Source organism: Falco punctatus (assembly GCF_963210335.1).
Source record: "Falco punctatus genome assembly, chromosome: 8".
Lineage (NCBI taxonomy): Eukaryota > Metazoa > Chordata > Aves > Falconiformes > Falconidae > Falco > Falco punctatus.
This window is the reverse complement of record NC_137588.1, coordinates 29,296,661-29,318,254: the sequence shown is the minus strand read 5'-3', so window position 1 is coordinate 29,318,254 and position 21,594 is coordinate 29,296,661. Positions and strand designations below refer to the sequence as shown.

The window sequence follows — 21,594 nt, the reverse complement described above, 5'->3', positions numbered from 1 at the left end:
AAGCAGGCAGAAAAGGCACATCAGTTTTCTTTAGCTTAAACATCAGTCACAAGACCATAATCTCGTTCCTGCAAAGACAGTATAGTCTCTAAACCCTTATTTTACGTCTAAACATACCTGTTTCATGAAGTCTTTTCCAAAGATTTACAATGCCAGATTATGCTAGAATTGGACATATGGAATGGCATCATCTGGGATGATGGAGGTCTGCAAACTTTGTATAAAACCAAGGTATTTTAAGAAACTCAGCAGTTAGTGTTGATGTTACTTTTCCAAGAAAACCAAAATGTATAGCTTTCTGCATGTTACACCCAAATTACAACCAAAGCCTCAAACCACACACAAGCAATACAACACTAGAGCAAATATGATGATGAAATATTTTTACATACATATCAATACAGGATATCAGGGTGATCAATTCGCATACCCAATTCCTAAATAAGATTCCTGTGCAACTAGTCGGTTTTGTTGCAATCTTGTGTACCATCTAAAGATGTCTCCACCTGTGCTGCCAGCCAGCTGCAATAAGCTGTTACACAACACATGTCCCAGTTAGGCCCTAAAACTCATTCTAGCCAGCTCTCAAGATTGCATTTCTTTTGAGATCAGTAATTTACTACTTGCGCTTTGTTCTTAAGGTTTCTGGTGACATCCTGTGCCTGCACCTTCGAGGCCCTGCTGCCATCATGTTCCTGTGCTCTTGCTGGCCTGCGCTATAACCCCCTGCTTTTCTTCAGCAGCCTTTATGGCATGGCTTCCTGATAAAATAACTAATGAAGCATTAACACAATCTAGTTATGCGTACATCCCTGTTCGAAGGTTGCTGTACAGAAACAATGGTCCGTTAGGATGTGTATAGAGATAAACAGAGACAGTGATATAAATAGGTACAATGCTTTTTTAATGACCTGTTATTAATATTTGTTGGTTACGGCCATATTACTGCTGTGTTATCAAAACTGCTTTACAACATATGCAAACTTTTAACCAGACACATGGGTTGATACAGTCTGGAGAGTTCTTTGAAGTCAAAGGGTGAATAATTGAACCGGCTTAACTTTAAATCCTCCCAGAAACCAAACATTTTACAGAATCAAACAACTCCAGTGTGCTTTAGAATTATGAGCTTTTTGGATCAGTGCAAAAAGCTAAATACAAAGAAAATGTTATTACGGTTTCACATCCTATTTTTCTCTTATGCATACCTCATATACATCTCTGTGGACTGGAACATGGATTTTTTTCAATGCCTGTCCAGAGCTTAACAACGGGATGCCAGATTCACAGCTATTTACATTGTTCGACTCCCACTGCCTGCTTAAATGTCAGTTATAATAAAACAGAAGAAGAAACATGGTAGGGAGATCTTTTTGCAGTGAGCTTTCTAGGGTACTGTGTCTTGTTTTTCGCAAGGGTTTGTCATCTTTCTTTGCATTGTCCAGTAATGTCTTATCTGTCTTTCAGTATTTCTATCACCAATCTGTATGGTTTCTAATCAGCTTTTAAACACTTAATTGTATCCATTCTACATATGTCTTTTGCATTGAGAAGAAAATAATTTTTAGGGTGAAATGAATACATGACAATTCTGCAGAGCCCTACAAAATGTGCTGCTAGTTCAGGCTGCTGCATTACCCTTCCGTGCCAGTCCCAAACAGCCTCCCTGTGACTAACGTTGCCATGGCCTGATTTACACACACACTTAGTATCTGCAACTCATTATCATACTTAAACTTCTGGGTGGCTCAGCTCCTCTGAAAAATTGGACCTAATAGCATTCGACACAGAAAAGGATATAAGTACCTATTAACCTGTAGCAATTTACCATAGCATTTATAAAGATAGGAATAATATGCACAGTCACGCACATGTTACTAATGCAGACTGAATTATTCATCGCAAATCTGGGCAATATTTTTATCAAATACTTATTACGGATAAATGTTTTTCTTATTCAGTAACTCAGTATATGTTTGAATAATACTCTGCAAATAATATTTCATGCAAATGTTGCTCTGAAATATTGGCACTTTCCTCTATTGAATAATTATTTCCAAATCAATTTCCTCAGGATAAACTATTGTTATTTATTCATTGAGCTTGGTTCTGTCTAGGCTAATAAACAGACATAGCATTAGCTCCAAAGTACTTGCAATCTTAGTTTCAGACCGGCGAGCTCTTGCACACAAGTGGATTTCTACACTACCACAATATTTCTGGGTTCAAAACAGAGATAAAAGAAACATAGGAAACCGAGGAGGAAAAATGAGTCAAAAGTTAGAAACATGAAATCACTGGTTATACATTGGTTGATATGTCCTTATTCCATTGACTGTCATTCTTTATGTTGGTTTTGATCTTTCTCTGCCCTTTTCTTCTTTTAATGCTTGACTACACTCAGTCTCTCATTATTTTCTTGTCTCTGTTTAAGATTGACTAATGTATATTCACTTGTGATTAGCCCCCAATCTCTGATCAAATGCTGTGCTTGCAGGACTGTAAATGCACAAACTCTACAAATAATTCTCCAGCCATGCAAATATTCTCCAAGACCCAACCCCAAGACATGTGGATGCTGCTTTTGTCTTTTCCTTTAATTGTCAAATACCAAAACACAGTCACCCTGAACAAAATGCACCTTTATCACCAATGGCCAAAACAGTACAGCCCTGGCATTTTGTGGTGCAAAACCTTATGGATAGCCTGTACTTCATAAGTTTCAGGGGAAGTATTTCCTCTTCTAAATTATAGGCTAGATATGCGTACTGTGAAATGAAATGTGGCCAGGCAGTGATCCCCACCTCCTGGAGGCACAGGTTGGCTTATGTCCATAATGATCAGGGCTCGCTCCTTACAAAGATCATGCCCCAAGGACACTACACGATGGTCCTTCTTCTTGTGAGACACTATTATTATTATTACTACTACAATGATGACAACGACAAGGAGTAGGCTTTTTTTCAATTCAGTGTGTGAACGAACATGCTGGCTGTACTGCAGCCCTCCAGAGCAAGGCTTTTACAGGACGGTCATGCTGTTGGCCTAGTGGGTGATATGCAGGAATGTGGGGGCTCTGGGGGTGGCACTGGACAACCAGCTAAGGTGATGGGAGCCACACCAGCCTCTCAAGAGCACAGCCTTCAGGAAATGAGCTGGTGTTGTGAGACCTCTCTGCCACACAAGGCGTGGGATGGCAGCAGGTTGGGAGAGACATCTCAAAAGCATGCTCCTGAGCCAAACTAAAATGCTGGTGCAGACGCACCCTGCAGTGCTATGCACAATGTTACCCTCCTGCAGCAGATCAACCTCCCTTCTGCTAGAATTAGTAGCTATTTAAAAAAGAACTTCTAGATGAAAATTGGTGTTACATTTCCTCGAGGTAACGAGGCTTTGGCTGACAGTTTACTAGCATTACAATATACCTGCCTCTACACAATTGTACTGAACTTTGCACTTGTGTTTGCCTATCACTGAAGCAAAAGAAAATAAACACACACATGCACACGTTGCTTAAAAAGTAATGCAGACTATAACCTGTTAAATGTCTCCCTTGTCCTCAAAATAAATAAAAAACCCAGAAAGTAAAGTCATAAAATAAGGGTTCTGTCTACTCTGCCAGCTACTTAAAAGTCTCTCCGTCTTGGTCTCCGATCAGATACAAAGTCAGATATTTATGACTTTGTTGGTTTAGTGCATAGAAAAATGTAATTTGTAACTACCTTTAAAAGAAAATGGTGCATTGAGAAGGAAAAGAGAACAGCAGCACGGTCCTGGCCTGATCCAATTCTCTGGTGGTGCTGTTGCAGAGGTAGTGAATGAGGATATGATACTGTGGCCCAGTGACAGCCAAGGTACGCGGTGGTTATCCATTTCTAGTTTGGGTAATTTTGCATTCACCTGCTTCACGTCTTTTAGAATACTAACCATAGAATTCTTTTCTCATTTTCATTTACTGCTACTTTTCTGCTATTGCCTTACTCATGAAGTTTACTTACTGCTGCAGCAGTTACCATTATACAGTAGGACCATATGGCTCCAAAATCAGAAACAAATGTTCTAAACTCTAGCTTTATTATATTAATTCTTATCTTGATAATAAAACACCAAATGATAACAGAATTCAGCCTAAGAAATGAGATGTCAGAATAATTTTATATCTTGTCACTAGTTAATGATTCTAATGGTATCTCTTACTTAGCTGCCTTCTTAATAACTTCATGAAAGCATGTTTCAGCAATTGTGAACATGTGGTATACTCTATGTTCTGGAGCAAAAGATTAGCTTAATGAGGAGAAAGCTAATTTCCTGAAGAATTGCCTTACATAGTTCCTGCTTTTAAAAGAAGGACTGTAACATGGACAATTTGTCATTACAAGGTATAAAAATCACTTAACTTCACTGTTTGGTGCATTTATAGCACTCCTGGAGAGGGAAGAGAGAGATTAATAGATTTTTCTCACCTAGTAGAGTAGGTGGAAATCTGTGCCTCTAAGTCCTTTTGCTCAATGGAGAAACATTACCAAGAGATTGTGTTCCAGGAGCAGACTATCACTTAGCTTCTCAGGCACTTCACAAGTTTCACTATGTGTTTATTATGTTATTTAGGTACCTTTGAAAATGTGGCCCCCAGACACCTAAACCCTGATAGAGCTTTGACAAATGCTCGTATCTTTCAAATACAATATACTTCATTTTGTTACGGGCAAGTATCTTTAACTTCGATAGTCAAGAAGTAAGAGAAACAACAGGATTTCAGTAAGTCAAAACTACGGTGCTGCAATCCTTAGCAGAAGTAAAGAAGCTGTAGAAAGGAGCAGCTATGAGCATTAGGTCATCTAGTCCATCTTGCCAGCAAAGAGTGTTTCTCTACACCCTTGGCAAGCAAACCTGGTAATCAGGCTTGCCAAAGTGAAAACTGGCAAGCGCCTTGATACCTGATGTGCAAAGAAAAGAAATGAGCACAAACCTAGTATTTACTTTGCCTGATTTTTTTTCAGAATTTAAGCAGAAAGGCTAGAATGTCCTTGAATGTTTACCCCTGGGAAAAAGCTGTATCAGGTGTGTCTTGGCACTTCACAGTTTATGCCATCTTGGATTTTTCCAGTAAGTTTAGGTACTATAGTGGAAAAAATTCTACAAGGAAGGTTTAATTTTTTTTTCCTATTTACTAAATATAAGATGTACTATTTACCAACCTACACCTGCAAGTTATGACAAGCTTACTGTAATATAAAAAGACTCTGAGTTTAGGGAACAGAGATTTAGCATATTAAAAGATTATTGTGTTACACAGTCTCAAGCTCTCTCACTGTTCTGCAGCAAAAACCTTCTGTCACTGAGCTTTGGAGCTAACAACCCTTTTCCAGTGCAACCATTCTACTTCTTGTTAAGGTGACTCAGAATAACGTACTTACATACAGAAAGTGGATTCTGTCTATGAAACTACACCACATTAACAGCCTACTGTGATACAAGAAAGATGGAAGAAGCTGGACAGCCGTCAGAGAAACATCCCCAAACAGAAAACATAGTCATCCTCACATAGGAATGAAATTACATGAGATACACATTTGTGTGGCTGCAACCAGCTTGGTGATTAATACTGAACTGGACAAAATGCTGTTCCTGAAACATTTATCCATGTTAATGCCAGTCACCAAAGCAGACGAAATATGACACCTTTAGGCAGATGATAAACAAAACCCCTTATACTTGGAGGTTAGGGGGGCTACACTGGTGATTGCCGCTCTCCCCAGCCCATGCCAGGCTGGTACGTATGGCACTGAAAATCCAGGTAGCAGCCAAGAGCAGGATGTGGTAACTGCTCCCCTGCTAGGCTGGTACGACAGCCACTGCTCCGCTGCTTCGAGAAGACAAAAGGACCTCTACTGGAAGTGTTGCTGTGTTGAATATGAAACCTGCTAGTCACCTTACGGACCAACGGTTAGACCAAATTCAAGAAACAGGAAGAGCTGTATAAAATATTCTTTATTTCTTTCTTGTCAGCCAGTAGACCTTTCTTTAGATTAGCTTACTTTTCAGGACAGTCAAACTGACTACCACTTTGGGATCTATTGAAAATACACTGGCCCAAAACTTATTCCGAGATAAATCCACGTAACTCTGTTGATTTCAGAGGAGATGTTGCAATTTATATCAACTGAGTTTCTAGTCCATGATTAAAATTTGTGACTTGCTTCTAACATGCACACAAGTGGAAATACTGTTCTAATTTCTGTATTTTAATGGAAAATAAATGTTACAGATTATTTATATCCTGCAGACCCACAATAAACGTGCAAAACATAAATAAAAGAATGGATATTGCATTCTTTTCAAATAAATCATCCTTCTCGTGCTTGAGTTTACATGAGTTCTGGTGTCACGTGTTGTGGCTTCTCTTCATTCTTACTCCATTGTTTTTACTTATGAAATCTCAAATTGAATTCTCAAATACTGAATAATTAATTGGTTGTGGGAAGCTGTGAGCAGAAAGTTTTATTTTCCCAATGTGAAGATGCTGTTCTCAGAGCATCAACAAGAAACAGAACATTAAATCTATGTTCACAGAAGAAAACTTTCCCAAAAAAGCCCATATATCCTATCTTGCCATGTACCAGATCACTTGTCCTTTCTGACGCCACTGCCTCACGTCTTATATAACTCCTACCCATTTATTGTCATTGCCAATAAAAAGTGAGATTGTTACTGGACACAAGTCAGCATTATCACACCACAGATACTGCAGTCATGCTAGTTTTAATCACCTAAAGATACTAAAAACATGGACCTTATGGCTGGGGTTGCACAACAAGGCTTTTCTATGGGAAGTGAAGTTATTCTACTCCTCTGTGATTCCTTGAGTCAGTAAACAAGCGATGAGAAAATTAATATCATCATTTCAATGGAAATTGACATTCTCCTAGCAAAAAAGCTGCTTTTGAAGAGTAAGTGGGCAAGGGATACCAGTCAATGAGAAGCTGGCTTTGAGACAGAAAACAATGAATAGAAATATTCAGGCATTTTTTCTACATCACATAAGGTTGATTGCAAAATGCTCCTATGTACCATAATAAAATCAACCTGATTTGCTAAATACATCAATGAATGAGTAATGAGAGAGTAGTGAAAGCCAGCATTTGGTAGGCAAGAAACATCAGTGGAGCAGAAAAAAAAGGCAATACAATTTGTCAAACCTAGAGTGGGTCTGCTAATGAAAATCCCCAGAAAGAAGTATATGAAAATACACTGCAGACCTAGCAGGAGGTATTCACCCACAATATCATAGGTTTACAAATTCTTACAGGATTGCTTTTGTACGTGATACAAGTTTTGTTACAAACATAGTAGCAGTATTACGTGGCAATTAGTCTTAGCCTGACATGACTGTCCTAAGTGGGATCCAAACTCAGATCCTGCAGCTTTCATTTGGCCACCAGTCACACCTTACCCCTAAGCCTTTTCTTCTCCTGACCTATATAAGCTCAGCTCTCTGTACCTCTTGTCACAGGCCTTGTGCTCTGTCTCTCCAATAGGTAGCTTCCTGCTGGACCCTTCCAGTTTCTCATCATCCTTTTTGGACTGAGAGGTCCTACAATGAGTAATCTTCGTTGATGGACAACCCCCCAAATACATGGGCAGCTGTCATGTAACTACCCCATCAGTGTATCTCCCTTCCCATCCCACCTCCATCCAAAAGCAGAAAGATAATCAAATGTTACAAAACTTTAAGTTAATAAATACTAATAGAATTAAAACTTAAGCTTCTGAACTTTAGGATGGGCTGAGGGAGAAAATATCCAACAAGAACAGCGCAGGTGGAAGCAAATTTAATTCCAAATATATTCCTGAAGGTCCTCTGGTAAAAGACCTCCACTAAAGACGTGGTTCAAAAGGAGTTCTGGCAAAATATACAGCATCCCTTGTGAAACTTCAGTGAAAATTACACCTGACAAAACCAGTTAGCCTGGCCCCCTTCATTTGATAACCTCCCATTATTCCATCAGTGACAATGACAGTGGCCTATGCCCTACAAAGGACAGAAATCACTTCGTTGTCATTAAAACATAGACATCTCTATGGCAACGCCAGGTGATTTTCAATGGCCGCTCCACAATGTTTGAGCCCAGGAAGACAAGCTGAGAGTAACAGGAGAGGCTATGTCTATTTAGATTGAAAATAGTAATGTCCAGACAAGTATAACCCAAAGTGATGCTGAAAGGGCAGAGAAGCTACAAAAACCTTTGACTTCTGCAGACAATACCTTCAGCAATGACATAACAAATCTGTTTCAATGGTAGTTTTCAAACTTTTCAGATTATGCCCTATTTGTTTTCTCTACTGGTTTAAGGCTTCCTGCCCTCTCTACACATGTTCAACAGGAATGAAAAAAGCTAGCATGCAGCCCTCATTAAACACTGAAAACTGAGGTATGCTGTGCCCACCAGATCCCCTGGGCTTCATCCATGGAAGCTCTAATCATGACGTTTCTTCTGTCCCTATACATACAGGGTAGGAGGAGAATAATTACTACTTGAGGTGAAGGGTATTCTTTAGCCAGAGGGATTGAATATTGTATTTTAAAATTGAGTCAGGGGTGGGGTCTCGCTGGTCCAGGAGTGCCATAATGTTGATGCCAATAATCCTCAACTGACGGTTGTAGATGATCATTGCAAATGTGCAGTTATTCTTTTGAATCCCACCAAAACCCCAACCCAACCCAACCCCAAAACCAAAGCAGCAGGGGATTCAAAGTTCAAACTAGTGATTTTAGCTGTGGCAAAAAGTCGAGACTGTGGCTTTCAATCTCATTTTCAAATACCCATCCTGCCACTGCATATTCTCCTCTGATCCTACCTTTTGCATATCTTCTGCTTCTGCCCTTCCTCAGCGCAGGGATGGGATTTTTCTGCCAGCCTGCATAGGGCTTAGCCAAGCCCTGCTCCAGGGAAGCCAGCAGGCTCTGTTCCCCAGTGGCTGCAGATGCATCCACCCACAGCCTGGACAAAAGCATTGGGTCAACCCAAGAATGACCATATTGGTCAAGATGTCAGGTTACTCAAATATTCTCTCCTTTTCCTTCTGTCATTCTCACCAGAACCATAAAATGCTGAAATCTCCTCTGTTATACAGGTCATTTCTATGGCTATGGTTAAAACCGTATTTTTCCAAAATGATGCACAGTAAGCACAAACCGAGAGCTGCCTGAAAATAGTATATTCATCAAGCCTACATCACGATTGCTTGGCCAACAGATATCACAAAGCAGCAGCAATGCTGGGTTTATCAGTTTTTTCCATTATTGACCAAATACAAATTTTAGTCTTGGTCTGAACCACATTTTTCATCTCAGCCTACCCATTACACACTCTTCCTGCTATACCAGAAAGATCCCAGTGCTATTCCTCTGATCGTGTAGAGGTGTTGTAGCTGGTCCCTTGTCCACTGGTCTCCCTTAGCTCCTAGTTGGAGCTGTGTAGGATGATGGAGAGGATGCTGCGAAGGAGCTATACCTAGCTCAAGGAGGATTCTCTAGGAATGGATGCCACTTGGCACAAATTAAGAGCACCTTTCAGAGGCTTTTCCCCTCAACTGGGGACAGAACATGGCAGAAACCTTGGATCTACAGTCAGCTGTCTGTATGCCACTATTTCCTTGAGTGGCAAACTTGGCACAAATAAAAATCATGCTTCTCAGCAGAGGATGGTTCAGTTCTTTCCAAGGAACTGGCATGCTGCTAAAGGGCAAAGCTCACTGGGAGGGGGGGGGGGGGGGAAAAAGTCTCTGTAAGACACCTGCTGTATATGGCTTTCGGTGGGCTTTGAGCAAAGCCAGATCTCTGATGGCAGGTTTTGGCCAAATCCTGATGACTCAAATGGCGTTCTGTCCATCTCTGGTAACTAAATAATTCATAGTTGCTGCAGTGTGGAGACTTCTTTCTGGTCTTACTAATAGATGACAGCAATCTTGAGCCAGCCTCCCTTCTCCTTGGTTAGACTTCCATTAATCAAGCCCTCCACCTAGTTGCTAGTTTTCCTACCATCCTGGCCTTGCATTTAAAACTCAGTATTACGAACGGTGCATGTGATGTTAGCTGAACCAAAGCACCTCAGCCTGCAACTCAGCCTGTTAATTCCAGGAAAAGCAGTTATGTCCTCAGAGTCTAGGTGCTTTACTGAATTCCTGAAAAAAAGTTCTCTTTCAGAGAGAATGTCAAGCGTTATCCCCACTGAGCACGAGTTACTCAAGCGCATATGCTCACTGACTTTCTGCCAGTGCTCGTGCGAATGACTGCCTGCCAAGAGGTACACAAAGTTCTTATCTGACACACAGAAGCTTACCTAGGATGTTCTCGGCCTGACAGATAACTGCTCTTTGGACCATGATATTATTTATTATCATCAGAAAAGGGGCAGGCAAAAAACCTCTGAACTGGTCATTTGCTTTAAATTATTTATAGGGACATCGAACAGAGCAGACTAATTTTTAAACTAGGGCATCACTGTTTCATAGTTGACAGCCTGTGAACCCTTCCACCGACTACACTACAGGGTGGAAGAACTTTTAACAGCTGAGTTACAAAATGTTCAATGAGTTTATGATGGCATGATGGATGCACACATTAAATGACAGCAAATAAAACAGCTACATGACCTGTATTTTACCCATTGCTTTTCAGGGAACCTATCTGTGCAACAGGAAATTTATATTGCATGCTCTTTGATAGCCTGAGTAAAGACCAACCTAAAGGAAGTTACAAAGTGCTAACAAATACCACTGCAAAGATGGAAAATTGTAAGAGACACATGAAGTGATAATACTTCTGTGCCACAGTCTATGGAAAGATTTTTTTGGATCATAATGAAAAAATCTAGCAGTCTTTTTGTTCTCCTTAACCTATTTTAGTAGCAGTAAAATTGCCTTTTTTTTTTTTTCTTTTCTTTTCTTTTCTAGGAAGCCAACATTAAAAGAAAACCAAAGGCAAAGTGAAACTTGAGAAGCAGGCAGAGGGGACACTGTTCCATACTGCTGAAAATCATCTGTCCAAGGAGAGCCAGATTAGTGCTTTGTGGTTAAGTCATCCGCCTTGTGGGATTACTTGGTTTCAGTCTCTTGCTTTCCAAGGGGTTAAAACACTTTTCACATTAGCTATAAAGACTGTAAGATGTAAATATTCCTTGGATTGCATGCTAGAAGCAGCTCACGGTCCTCCTGTTCAACCTACCAGAATACTCCTTTTGCCCCTTCCCCTTTGAGACCCACAATTCCTGCATTTCCTCCTGCACTGTGACAATTTTACAAGCCCAGGGATCCCCCTCATCCATCCTTGCTGCAACACTCTCCTTCAAATGATCTCCAGCAGATTACGGTTTAAACCTACAAATCGTAAGCCTGAAGGGATGATTCAGCACTGGCCTACTTCCTCAAGATGAACACTAGCGTGTTACACAGCACAGCACAATGTCACCTCCTGCAGCCATGCGTTGAAAGGACATCCCAGCCGCACTTTGCAATGGGTTTGATCCTAGCAGTGTAGCTTTGGGTGGCTCAGAGAACACGAACAGATTGATCCCCTCTGCAAAGCCAGCAGCAGTGCACACATGGCTCCGCAGGGCTTGGCACTGGTTGGCACCCAGCAGCACAACTGGGTCATTTCCAGACCCCTGCTGAATTCTGCCTGCCAAGAAACCAGAGGTGCTTGGGCTTGGGTGATGCATATTTTCTAATTACAGATTTGTATCACTACATCAGTCATACCTTTTACTGGTTTTAGGCAAGCACCTCTGTTGGATTTGGCCATCAATATTGGTTCTATTTACACCATTCAAGGCAAAACTCAGTAGAAACTCTGTAAGATTAAAACCAGACCACCACCGTGAAAAAACCCCGAGTTTTTTCCAGAGGCTTTCGTACCCACAATTTCAGCTGAAGCCAACATACATCCGATACCCATAAAATACCAGATAAGGAACAATTCTTTCATACCAGCTAGCAGATCTGAAAATCCACGATAAAAAAGTACAGTGAAAGGGGAAGGAATTTTGACACGTGTGATGGCTCAACACACATACACAGTATATGACAGGGTTCAAAGCTGCATCAAACTTGTTTCCAGTCTCAGAATAAAAGAAACTTCAGACAGACATGGCATAATGTGGGACATTTGTGCTTCAGGAAAACCTGCTTCTGGGATCTTCACAGTGCGAGCAATTTTGTATCTGGACCAAGGAAACGGTAAGTACCTGTGCCAGCCAAACTGCTTGTTCAGAACATGGCACAATATTTGGTGTGTTTTTTTCTGCTAACTGCATAAGCAGAAAAAAAGATCTGATCACCACATTACTTTAGAAGAAAATGTATTTTTTTTGATCCACCTATTGTGAGGTTTCATCCCAGATTTTTTTAATACTAAGTGAAATAAATTCTAAATATATAGAAAAATCTCAATTACTCTCATTCTTACTCTGTTCTCAGACTGACACTTTTGCATTTTTGTGGCTCTACATATCCAGTTCAGCTGCTGGAAAGTTAGAAAAAAAATCTGAAAGAAATGCTTTCACAGTTCAAATTGTAATTACTAAAGCATGACTTTAATTTGCAACACAAATTACATTCTAGCCAGGAAAGTAAGAAAAAAAATTTGCCTTTTTACCTGCTTTATAGGTGTAAAGCTAACATACATATATTAAGCTTTCATCTAGCCACCTGCAACTATGCCATAGCCATCTTCACATGTGATACAAGTGAACCCTATTAAGAACTGTAAATCATGATTGCAAAAAACTACCTGGATTTATAACCTCCATAAAATGATGGATTCAGCACTGCCTTTTATAAGATGCTGTCATGTTTAATGAAATTTTCATCAATAAAAAGTTTGTTTCATTCCTGATTTGACTTTTTCAATATTCACTGTTATATCTTTAGATTAAGTGGAAAAACGTGGAAGCAGAGGGGAAAGAAGTGTTAGGGGATGAACACAATTTTCCAAATTGCTTAAAAAAAAAAGTTAAAAAAATAACCTTTGGGATCACTGGCTTTTATTTTCCTATGGCAACTTCTAACCATCACAGGCATATAATGAATGTCTGAACATTAAGAATTTATGTGGGCTGCCTTAGATGAGCATAATTCTCAACTATTATTAATGAGGAACTATAAAACACACTTCAAGTTTTATGCCTAAATTACACAAAGTTTCCAAAAGCCATAAATACATCTGTATACGGATATCTACAGAGAATTATATAATACACTTCTGTAAGTCACTGAGGCAGTGGAACTCATCCCATATAAGAAAAGATCTTATAAGGAAAACTTTCTACAGAATAGTTCTTCTACTCTTCTGTTTTCTGAAATACTTAGATGCCTCCAGTCTAGTCAGGAAGTGAAGGGGAAGAAAAAAAAAAAAAAGAAAAATGAAATTTTTTTTCAAAACCAGCATCATTATTTACAACATAACCTGATCTTAATTTTCTATCTCCCCTGAGAAACAGGTTCAGCGTTTCATTGTATAGTAATTCGTTTGTTGTTTAAGAATGAATATAGCTTTACAATAGTAAAGTGAATTATAGCTTTACCTTTAATTCCACATCTGTTAAATCTCTTTATAGTTAGCGTGGAGTACTTCACTAGTTTTCACTTCTGGAAATTCCACCTCTAGCTTTAATATCACAAATTATAGCTTCAGCCTCAGCTGATTCACGTTGATATTGACCGTTATATTTGTGGTAACAGAACTCCACAAAATTCCATTTTCTCTAGCTGGAAATAAGTAGTAGCACGGGGGTTTTGGACCAGCATACCTGGCAGAGCCATCATGGTATTGAACTGTCACATGTTGCTTAGTGGAAGTTGTAGAGGAAACCATCACATTCAGTTCTCAGGCTCTTTAAATCAGGGGCTACTCCACTGAAATACCTGGTGGCTGTACAGTAACTGCCTCCAGCCCAAAGGAGCATGGAAAAGGAATTGGTGGGGCAAGGGAACTGGAGCAGAAAGTTTTGCCTGGGGTGCACATGTGTGTTCCCTGGAGTACCCGTAATGTGGCTGCACACCAGGAACTGGGAAGCAATGGAAAAGTGACTACTTGAGGATGTACTGACCAGATGGAGTTCTACTGTAGTTGACATGGACACAAAGATGCTACTCCAGAGCAGCTAAGTATCTGTGCATACTGTCAGGACTGCAAAGCTTAGCCCTATTAAAGCAATAACCTAGAAATCAGATGTAATTGGTACAGAAGTCTATTGCAATTCTTGTGCAGTACAGCTTTGTAACAACATCCAAGATTTAGAAAATTTAAGGAACATGGGATTATTTTCCTTGGTTTTGCCTGGGCTTTTCTTCTGCATTTCAAACCCTTCGCCCTTGCAAGAGTCAGTCAAAATATTTTCTCTGTCAAAAGTGAGTAAGTGTTCTTTTTAGTGAGACAAAACCCAAGAGACTCCTCTGCTTCTGCTCAGTAGCAGGTGATTAAAAGACATCTATACACTCCTCAGTGGAACTGGCAATATGAGCAACTTCAGAAGACACAGTTCTCAAAGCCAGCATGCAATACCTCTATACCACAGCACTCAAGTGTAACACGGGTGTGCCCGAGCTAGGTCAACATCAGTACAAGCAGCTAATGGTACAATATTAGTTATTACCTCTCAAGTCACAATACATCACCTATAGCCATAGAAGTATATGAAATTCCCTGCAGTTTTCAAGAACAAGAAACAAAACTTCTAAGGGCTCAAAGGGAACAGCGGCATCTTAAAAGTGACAGAAGTAAATTAAGATCAAAAGTGAACTGGGTGCCATAGACAGCAAGTAAGAAGCATGTTTCAAAAAGTAACACTAAATGGAAGATTCAAAAGAAGTATTAAATTCTTTTTGTGGCAAAAGAAGGTGGTTTTTAACCACAATGCCTATTTTTCATTTAGTCAAAGGCATTTTTCCTTGCAAAAACATGTAGACTAAACCTAATAAAGCAAAACAGAAGTTCAAGCTGCTGTGGTCTTCGGCTAGTAAGTACTGTAGAAGCAAGAAGGTGGTGCAAATGGAAGTGTAAGCAGCAAGTGAGAGCTTAAAAACTTCACAAATCTTGTTTGAGTGAGCTGAAGCAGCTTGCAAGATGAGTCAGCAGGCAGCAGAGGCAATTAGAGTAGCAGAGCAAGAGGAAACAAAAAGGAAAAAGGAATGAAGAAATGACGTTCCCACTGGAACGTTATTTCACCAAATGATAGAAACAAAGCTACCAGAGGTCAGCAGGTCTGCACTAAACCACCAGACAGTAACCAGAGGAGTTTTTCAGATACTGCATATCCTTTCTTAATGTTCCCTCCACAAGAAATGCTGGAGCTGTGAACCTGGGATCAGGCTCACAGTGTCTTATGTTTTCTAAATACTCTTAGTTATCCTAATGAGATCTGCTGTTTCACAAGACATCTACAGCAGAAGTAGCTTGGCCACATGCAAAGGAAGACACAGCTTCACCTGTTACTCATTTATACTGAAAGAAGCTGTTAATGCCGTGACTATATTAACACAGTAACGCTCCGAAGTAGCTACTGACTCCGAGTAACCTGATCAGGACTGGAAAAGGCGTCAACTTCCAGATGATGAAAGTTCAGTCATTAAAAGAAAAATAAATTTCTCTAGGAAACATGATTTGGGGGACAGTTCTTTTTTTGACCTGGGCCTAATACACTTAATTATCACCATATATAGGAAGCTCGTTATACTATTAGGCAGAGGTCACATTATAGTAAGTACTGCATAAGCAGATCAGTACCACAAATGGTTCCGGCAGTAAGGAGTACTGAGGCGGGGGCCAGGGGGAGGGAAATAAACATACAGCTGGGCTGGCTGTGTTTTCTAAACAGCGTTTTTAGACACAGAGTTTTTAAGGGCACTCTCTTCTCAAGACTGGAGACCAGGATACATCAAGGCAAACTTGGTCTGACTCAGAGTGAGAGCTCCCAACTGCAGAGACATTCCAGTGTTCGTTTCTGGCTATAAAGCTTAAGAGTTTGGCTTGTCCAAAAAAATCCCTTTTTTCCAGATGGGAAATACAGATTGATTTCTAGCCAGATTTTAGTAGTTTTCTCCACTTTACAGTTTTGGCAGTTTGAGCAGATTGAATATAGTCACTTCAGCTAAACAAACTGATATATTCTCAGTGAAAGGGAAGCTCAGCAAAACATCCATAAGCCATTTTTCAGGTCCTTCAGATTTAATATGTCTAATATACCAGTTCCTAGAGAATCATTACCTTGTTTTTCTGTTCTTAAGTCTAGTTTTGATAACAACCAATATCAGCTTCCCTCTCTTCCTGTGTTCTCCTTTTTCTGAGCTCTTAATTAGGTCTTCCTACATCAGTGCTCCTCCGCTTACCAGTGCATTCTGCCTTTCAGTTATACACACTTCCAGCAGAGATGAATGAAATCAAGGAAGAACTGGATGCATGGATGGCAGGTTGTCTGCAAATTAGTAATTTTTACATTAATGTAATCACAGCTGCTACATGAAGCTTTTCATGAACATGAGCGGATAACAGTTGCAGGATATAGCCCACACACTTGTTTCGGGTCTGCAGCTTGCTAGGAATTGCATTTCCACATAGTGGAGATACCTACGGTTGTTTTAATGATGCCCACAACGGCTGCACGTAGCCACACTCACTCTGGGATGGATTCTCTGTATTTGTTCCTTTAATGAAAGCTGCCTGTGATTCAGTCGGGATGATTTGATTCATACATTTTAATTCACTCCCACCCAAGCCACACATTGTCACAGTGGTTGTTTCACAACTGCTATGGCCAAGGGCAAAACAACAGCAGTAGGCTCAGGCTTCCAGCATCACCTCTCCCCACACCACCAGCTTACCCTGTAGGGCAACAGGCTCCACAGCCTGGCAGTCAGCTCTCTCATCCTCTTATCTGTCAGGTTCTGACAACAACTTTAATGTGAAAAGGGGTGATAACAGTGCTCCACTGCAATAAAAAGTGCTGTTTTCTAAAGGACTGCTACATTTCAACTGAAGCCCTTGTGGAAATACCGTGGGGCAAATTCTTTACTCACATGCCGCCTGGGTGGATATTTCTCTCTTGGAAGCCATCTGTGAAGCTCCTTCTTCCTGTAAACTGCAAGAGGAGCCAGATACCTATAGCAGCTGATTCAGAAATTACTTTAAATCAGATTATTTTTACAGTTTGTCTTCAGGAAAACTGTCCAGTTCTCAGTCTTGCTCTATTTCTGACGGTTTTATGGTTTTGACAATTGAACAAGCTGAAGGCATCTCTGTAAGAAACTACACTTTTTAGGATAGGGAAAGAAACCTGCGAGCCAGACCCTGCATTTCTTGCACACCAGTGGGAATTCTGAGCAAAGCACCTAGGGGGCCCTTGTCTCTTGCAGCATTATCCACTAAAGCTATATGTGGCAGCAAACATCACACTTAGGTAAAAATTAAGTTACAGGATCATTTTGTTTGCAGTTGTCTAGAAAATTCAGGATAACAACATAAATAAACCAGTCAAATCTCTCTTTAAACAACATTGTGTATAAATTTAAACTAGCAACTCATTTTGGTCATTTGCTGCTCATACTTCAGCCTTTAATCACTTTACCAGACAGAAAGCTTCACTTTTGTAAACAATATCCATTTTTATGAGAGTTCATGATTCCATTGACACCTTCATTTTACAGTTTCTTGGCTTAGACTTCTTATATCCGTATCTCCTAGCAATTCCCTTCGCTTAACATTTTCTGTTGCTTTTCTACACATTAACATCGTACAAAGCCTGCCTCATCCGAGCAGTGCAAGAGAAGCTAGTCACTACTAAAACAAGTTTTCTGAACTTTCTCAGAGTTTCAGCTTCAGAGCTGGGGGAGACTGTAAGGCTGTTGACTGACACTACTTACAAACCGATTCATTTGGGCTGTTCTGGGCCACTGAATGAACTTGCTCTTCCACGTCAGACTGTTCTTAGCACGGAAGAGCATGATCAACCAACATTTTCATCTTTAATTCCAGAGTGCTTGCTTCTATTGTACTCACAAAACTAGATCATTTCTATCACCAGTATTTGATTTCATTGGAAATTCCACCTACAGGAAAACATTTGCAATATTGTAAGAGTTTGCATGAGTATTTTCACGGCCATATATTTGAGTTGTGCTATTCTTACTTGCCAAATACCACAGATAATCTTGGAAGCAACAATTACCTGGCAACACAATACAAACCTTTTTGAGGGCAACCCACACATTCCCAAAGTTCAGGGAAATCTTAATTAGCAGCTGTGATTTCAAATCCCCGTTTCCCTTATATTGACAGCACTAAGTTTCCACATTACACAGATGGCATCAGAATACGAGCCTGACTATACAGAGATGGAGGTTTGTAAACCCTTGGCCAGGACATGTCTTTGGAAGGCAAGTGCATATGTCTTAATACTAGCCAGGCATCCCTTACTGACACCACTATGCCACAGCAAGTTCAAAGAAAGGTAAATCAGACACAGCAGTTACAGATACCATGGAGCTTCTTGGAGAATCCAGCTGTGAGAGTAAAGCAAAGTGCTCAACTGCAAAACCCATCAACATCACTGGAGCTTTACAACCTAAGAATGTTAACTAACAGCACTAGCTGCAGACATCTTGATGAAAAACAGCAGCAAGGAGTGGTAAGAGGCAAGCAGATTAATTTAATTTTGTTTAAACTGCTACTTGTTGTAAATCTCAAAGAAGGCCCCAATTTATCTCTGCACTTGTTATGTAGTAGCAGCTCCTTAAAACACATAAAACAAATGGGCCAAGTTCTCTCTGAGAACATTTCATGGAGTTTAGACTTGTCTGAAGGAATAACATGAGGATGAATTGAACTCACAGGCTACATAAAACAGGAGTTATATTCCAGTCCTGAGCCACTACATCACTCAACCAAAAACCCCCTATCTTGACCTGTTGGATTTACTTGGAAGAAAAGTCAAATAAATTTAGCCTGAAGCTTTGAAAGCCCCCTGCCTAAAGGTAAACTCTCCTTTTATTCCACAGCCGAGGAGATTGTGTCAAACTTTTTCACAAAGGTCACAAGAACAATAACATTATAACCTACAGCCACAAAGCACCTAAAAGGCATCTCATTACTTGATACTTCAAGGACAACTGCAAGTGATAGGTGGTGGTCCAGAAAAACATGACACATTACTTCAGCAGAACCCCAAACATCTCATATATATATTATATATATATTATACACACACCGCTTCAGCATTATAAAGCAACACCAGCATCTCAGCAGCCAGTATATCAACTTGATGTCACCATGTGAATCAAAGGGAAAACAGAACTCTGTAATCCTTTGAGCAAACACAGGCATAACAGTTATTATTGTAGCAGATGAAGAAAGGACAAAAGCAGGGCAGAGAGAACACTCAGTACATCTGCGACTGAGAAGATACAAAATAATTTAAGTTTCCTGTAAGAATGACAACAGTGACAATGAGGACTGCTGTGATGTCACCAGGAAGGGCTACTAGCACGGCTGCAATAGAAACACTGATAAAGGGGAACTACAAAGTTTGAGAACTATCATCTTGGAAATTACATAAAAGCTTCAAGGTGAGGCTACAGTAGAAAGTTTACTGCCCATGCACTAAAGACCTTTACAGAAGATTAGTAATCCCGGATGAAGCTCGGTTCTGCCAGACAAAACCTTCTTAGGCTACTCTGAAACAGGAGAACAATTTCCTTTGGCAACTCTTCATCACAGACTTCACCAGATTCTGCACCAAATGCCAGACTTATGTCTTATACCTTGCCTTCTTTGACACAGAAGGTGACACACATCTGCATGTATTTTTAAAATCAAACAAAAATTGTGCCAAAGCAAACAGAAAACCCTCTCCTGAACATGCTTATCCCACTTAGGAGAAAACAACCAACCCATGACAGTCTGTGTTACACACTGCCACTGCTGGGAGTAATTCCAGATACCCCCATGCAGTCACCATGTCATGCAGAGAGCAGAACTAGATTTAAGAAAATTATGCAAGTGCTGGTAATAATATAGCTGTATCAGTATGAACTGCAGGATAACTAATGCACCCTACTGAAGAATAGTGTTTGCAGCATAAGAATTTACACAGCACAAGAACTTACACAGAACAGAAACGCTTTGTCTTGGTATTTGTGTAACAGCACGATACAGACTGCCCAGTTATTTAAACACCTTTGGATTGTTCCACAGGAGGAATGGCAAACATACACACAAACACTCCAGTCTAAATGATAATACTCCCAAAACTCCCCATTGGACTTTACTCTATTTTCCAGACTGCAATGGCAGGACTGCAGAGCACAGCAGCAGAACTTCCAGATCAGGGTCTAAGAAGTTCCCTTCCTCAGTGGTCTTGTGATTCGAGATGCACACAGAACACAGCACTTTGAAGTGAGTCTTTTAATTTTTTAAGAAGGAATTCTTTATTCACAGACTGTGCAATAACTTCTTCCAAACTACATGCAAAAATAAACCCCAAAATTCTAATGAAGATACAGGGCGGAGGGCGGTGGGGGGAAGGCGGAAAGCAGCACAGCAGTGTTCCAAGAGAATACATAATTCACAAGTTTAAAATTCAAGCACTCATTCCTATGCCTGGAGCTCTCTTAAAATATTAACAATTAAATCTCTTCGGTAAGTGTACGGGGTATACTTTATTCTGAACCAGTACCTTGGGAAAAGGTTACCACTCGGGGCATACATTTTTATCCCTTCTTTGCCCATCAGACCACGAAGAATCCTGTTGCGGGACAGGATTTTGTCATAAAATTCAACCCCACCTCTGGCATAGTCTTTGGAAACAGTAGCTGCCTTTCTGTCAGCCTTGCAGTCTAGGTGATAGGTCACGGCGTCATAAGAAATGTAATAGCACAGTAGCCCACCAGCGGCAGTTACGAGGTTACAGATGGCATGAAGTATTACGGGGCCAGGAGATAAACCCAGAAGTAGCTTTATAACTCTCCCACAGATAAATGTACCAGCTAAGCAAGCTGGAGCCACAACTGCACTTGCCAAAGGGCTGCTGCTCTGCAAATACATAACTTCTCTGGCAATGGCAAACTTCTGAGCTCCAAGTGAAAATGTCAGAGCTTCCTTCAAAGCAACACCTTCATTGCTCTCCCAGTCTACTTTCTTGCCATTGATCACAACAACATGGTTGACTATTCCTTTTTTATCCTCAATTGTGCTATCAAAGTTAGGCGGGATGCCCACCAAAGAGCCTGCAGGCAGCCAGGGGATACCAGCACTCACAGGGTGGAAGCCAGAAGCTGCAAAGGCTCGATAGGACTCGGTGGACTTCACAGCAGTATCCTGAAGGACATCCTGAAAGACACCACAGAGCCTCTGTGAAAGCTCAGCTGGCTGCCCCTCTGACCAGCACTCGTGCAACAGTTTGAATGTCTGCTCAGGAAACACATGATAGGAAAGGTTAGCGCCAAACAGTCCCACGCAAGAAACAGCCAACAAAGTGATCTTGCGCTTCTTTAACCACACAGATGCCTTCTGCAGGAACCGCACTGCCATAGTCAAATCCTAAC

The 21,594-nt window shown here is 40.5% G+C and overlaps 1 protein-coding gene across 17 annotated transcripts in view; it reads right to left on the bottom strand.

The window, feature by feature from the left end:
* The window catches only part of TMEM177 (transmembrane protein 177), a 57,235-nt gene that overhangs the window by 10,917 nt on the left and 24,724 nt on the right, over positions 1-21,594 (bottom strand). For all 17 annotated transcript variants that reach the window (XR_013930027.1, XR_013930028.1, XR_013930029.1 and 14 more), the window contains one exon: positions 1-21,594. This exon is cut by the window's left edge. Coding sequence is in view for 1 of the 17 variants with exons in the window: in XM_080399533.1 (XP_080255659.1) it covers positions 20,645-21,580 (936 nt within the window). In the remaining 16 variants the exon portion in view is untranslated.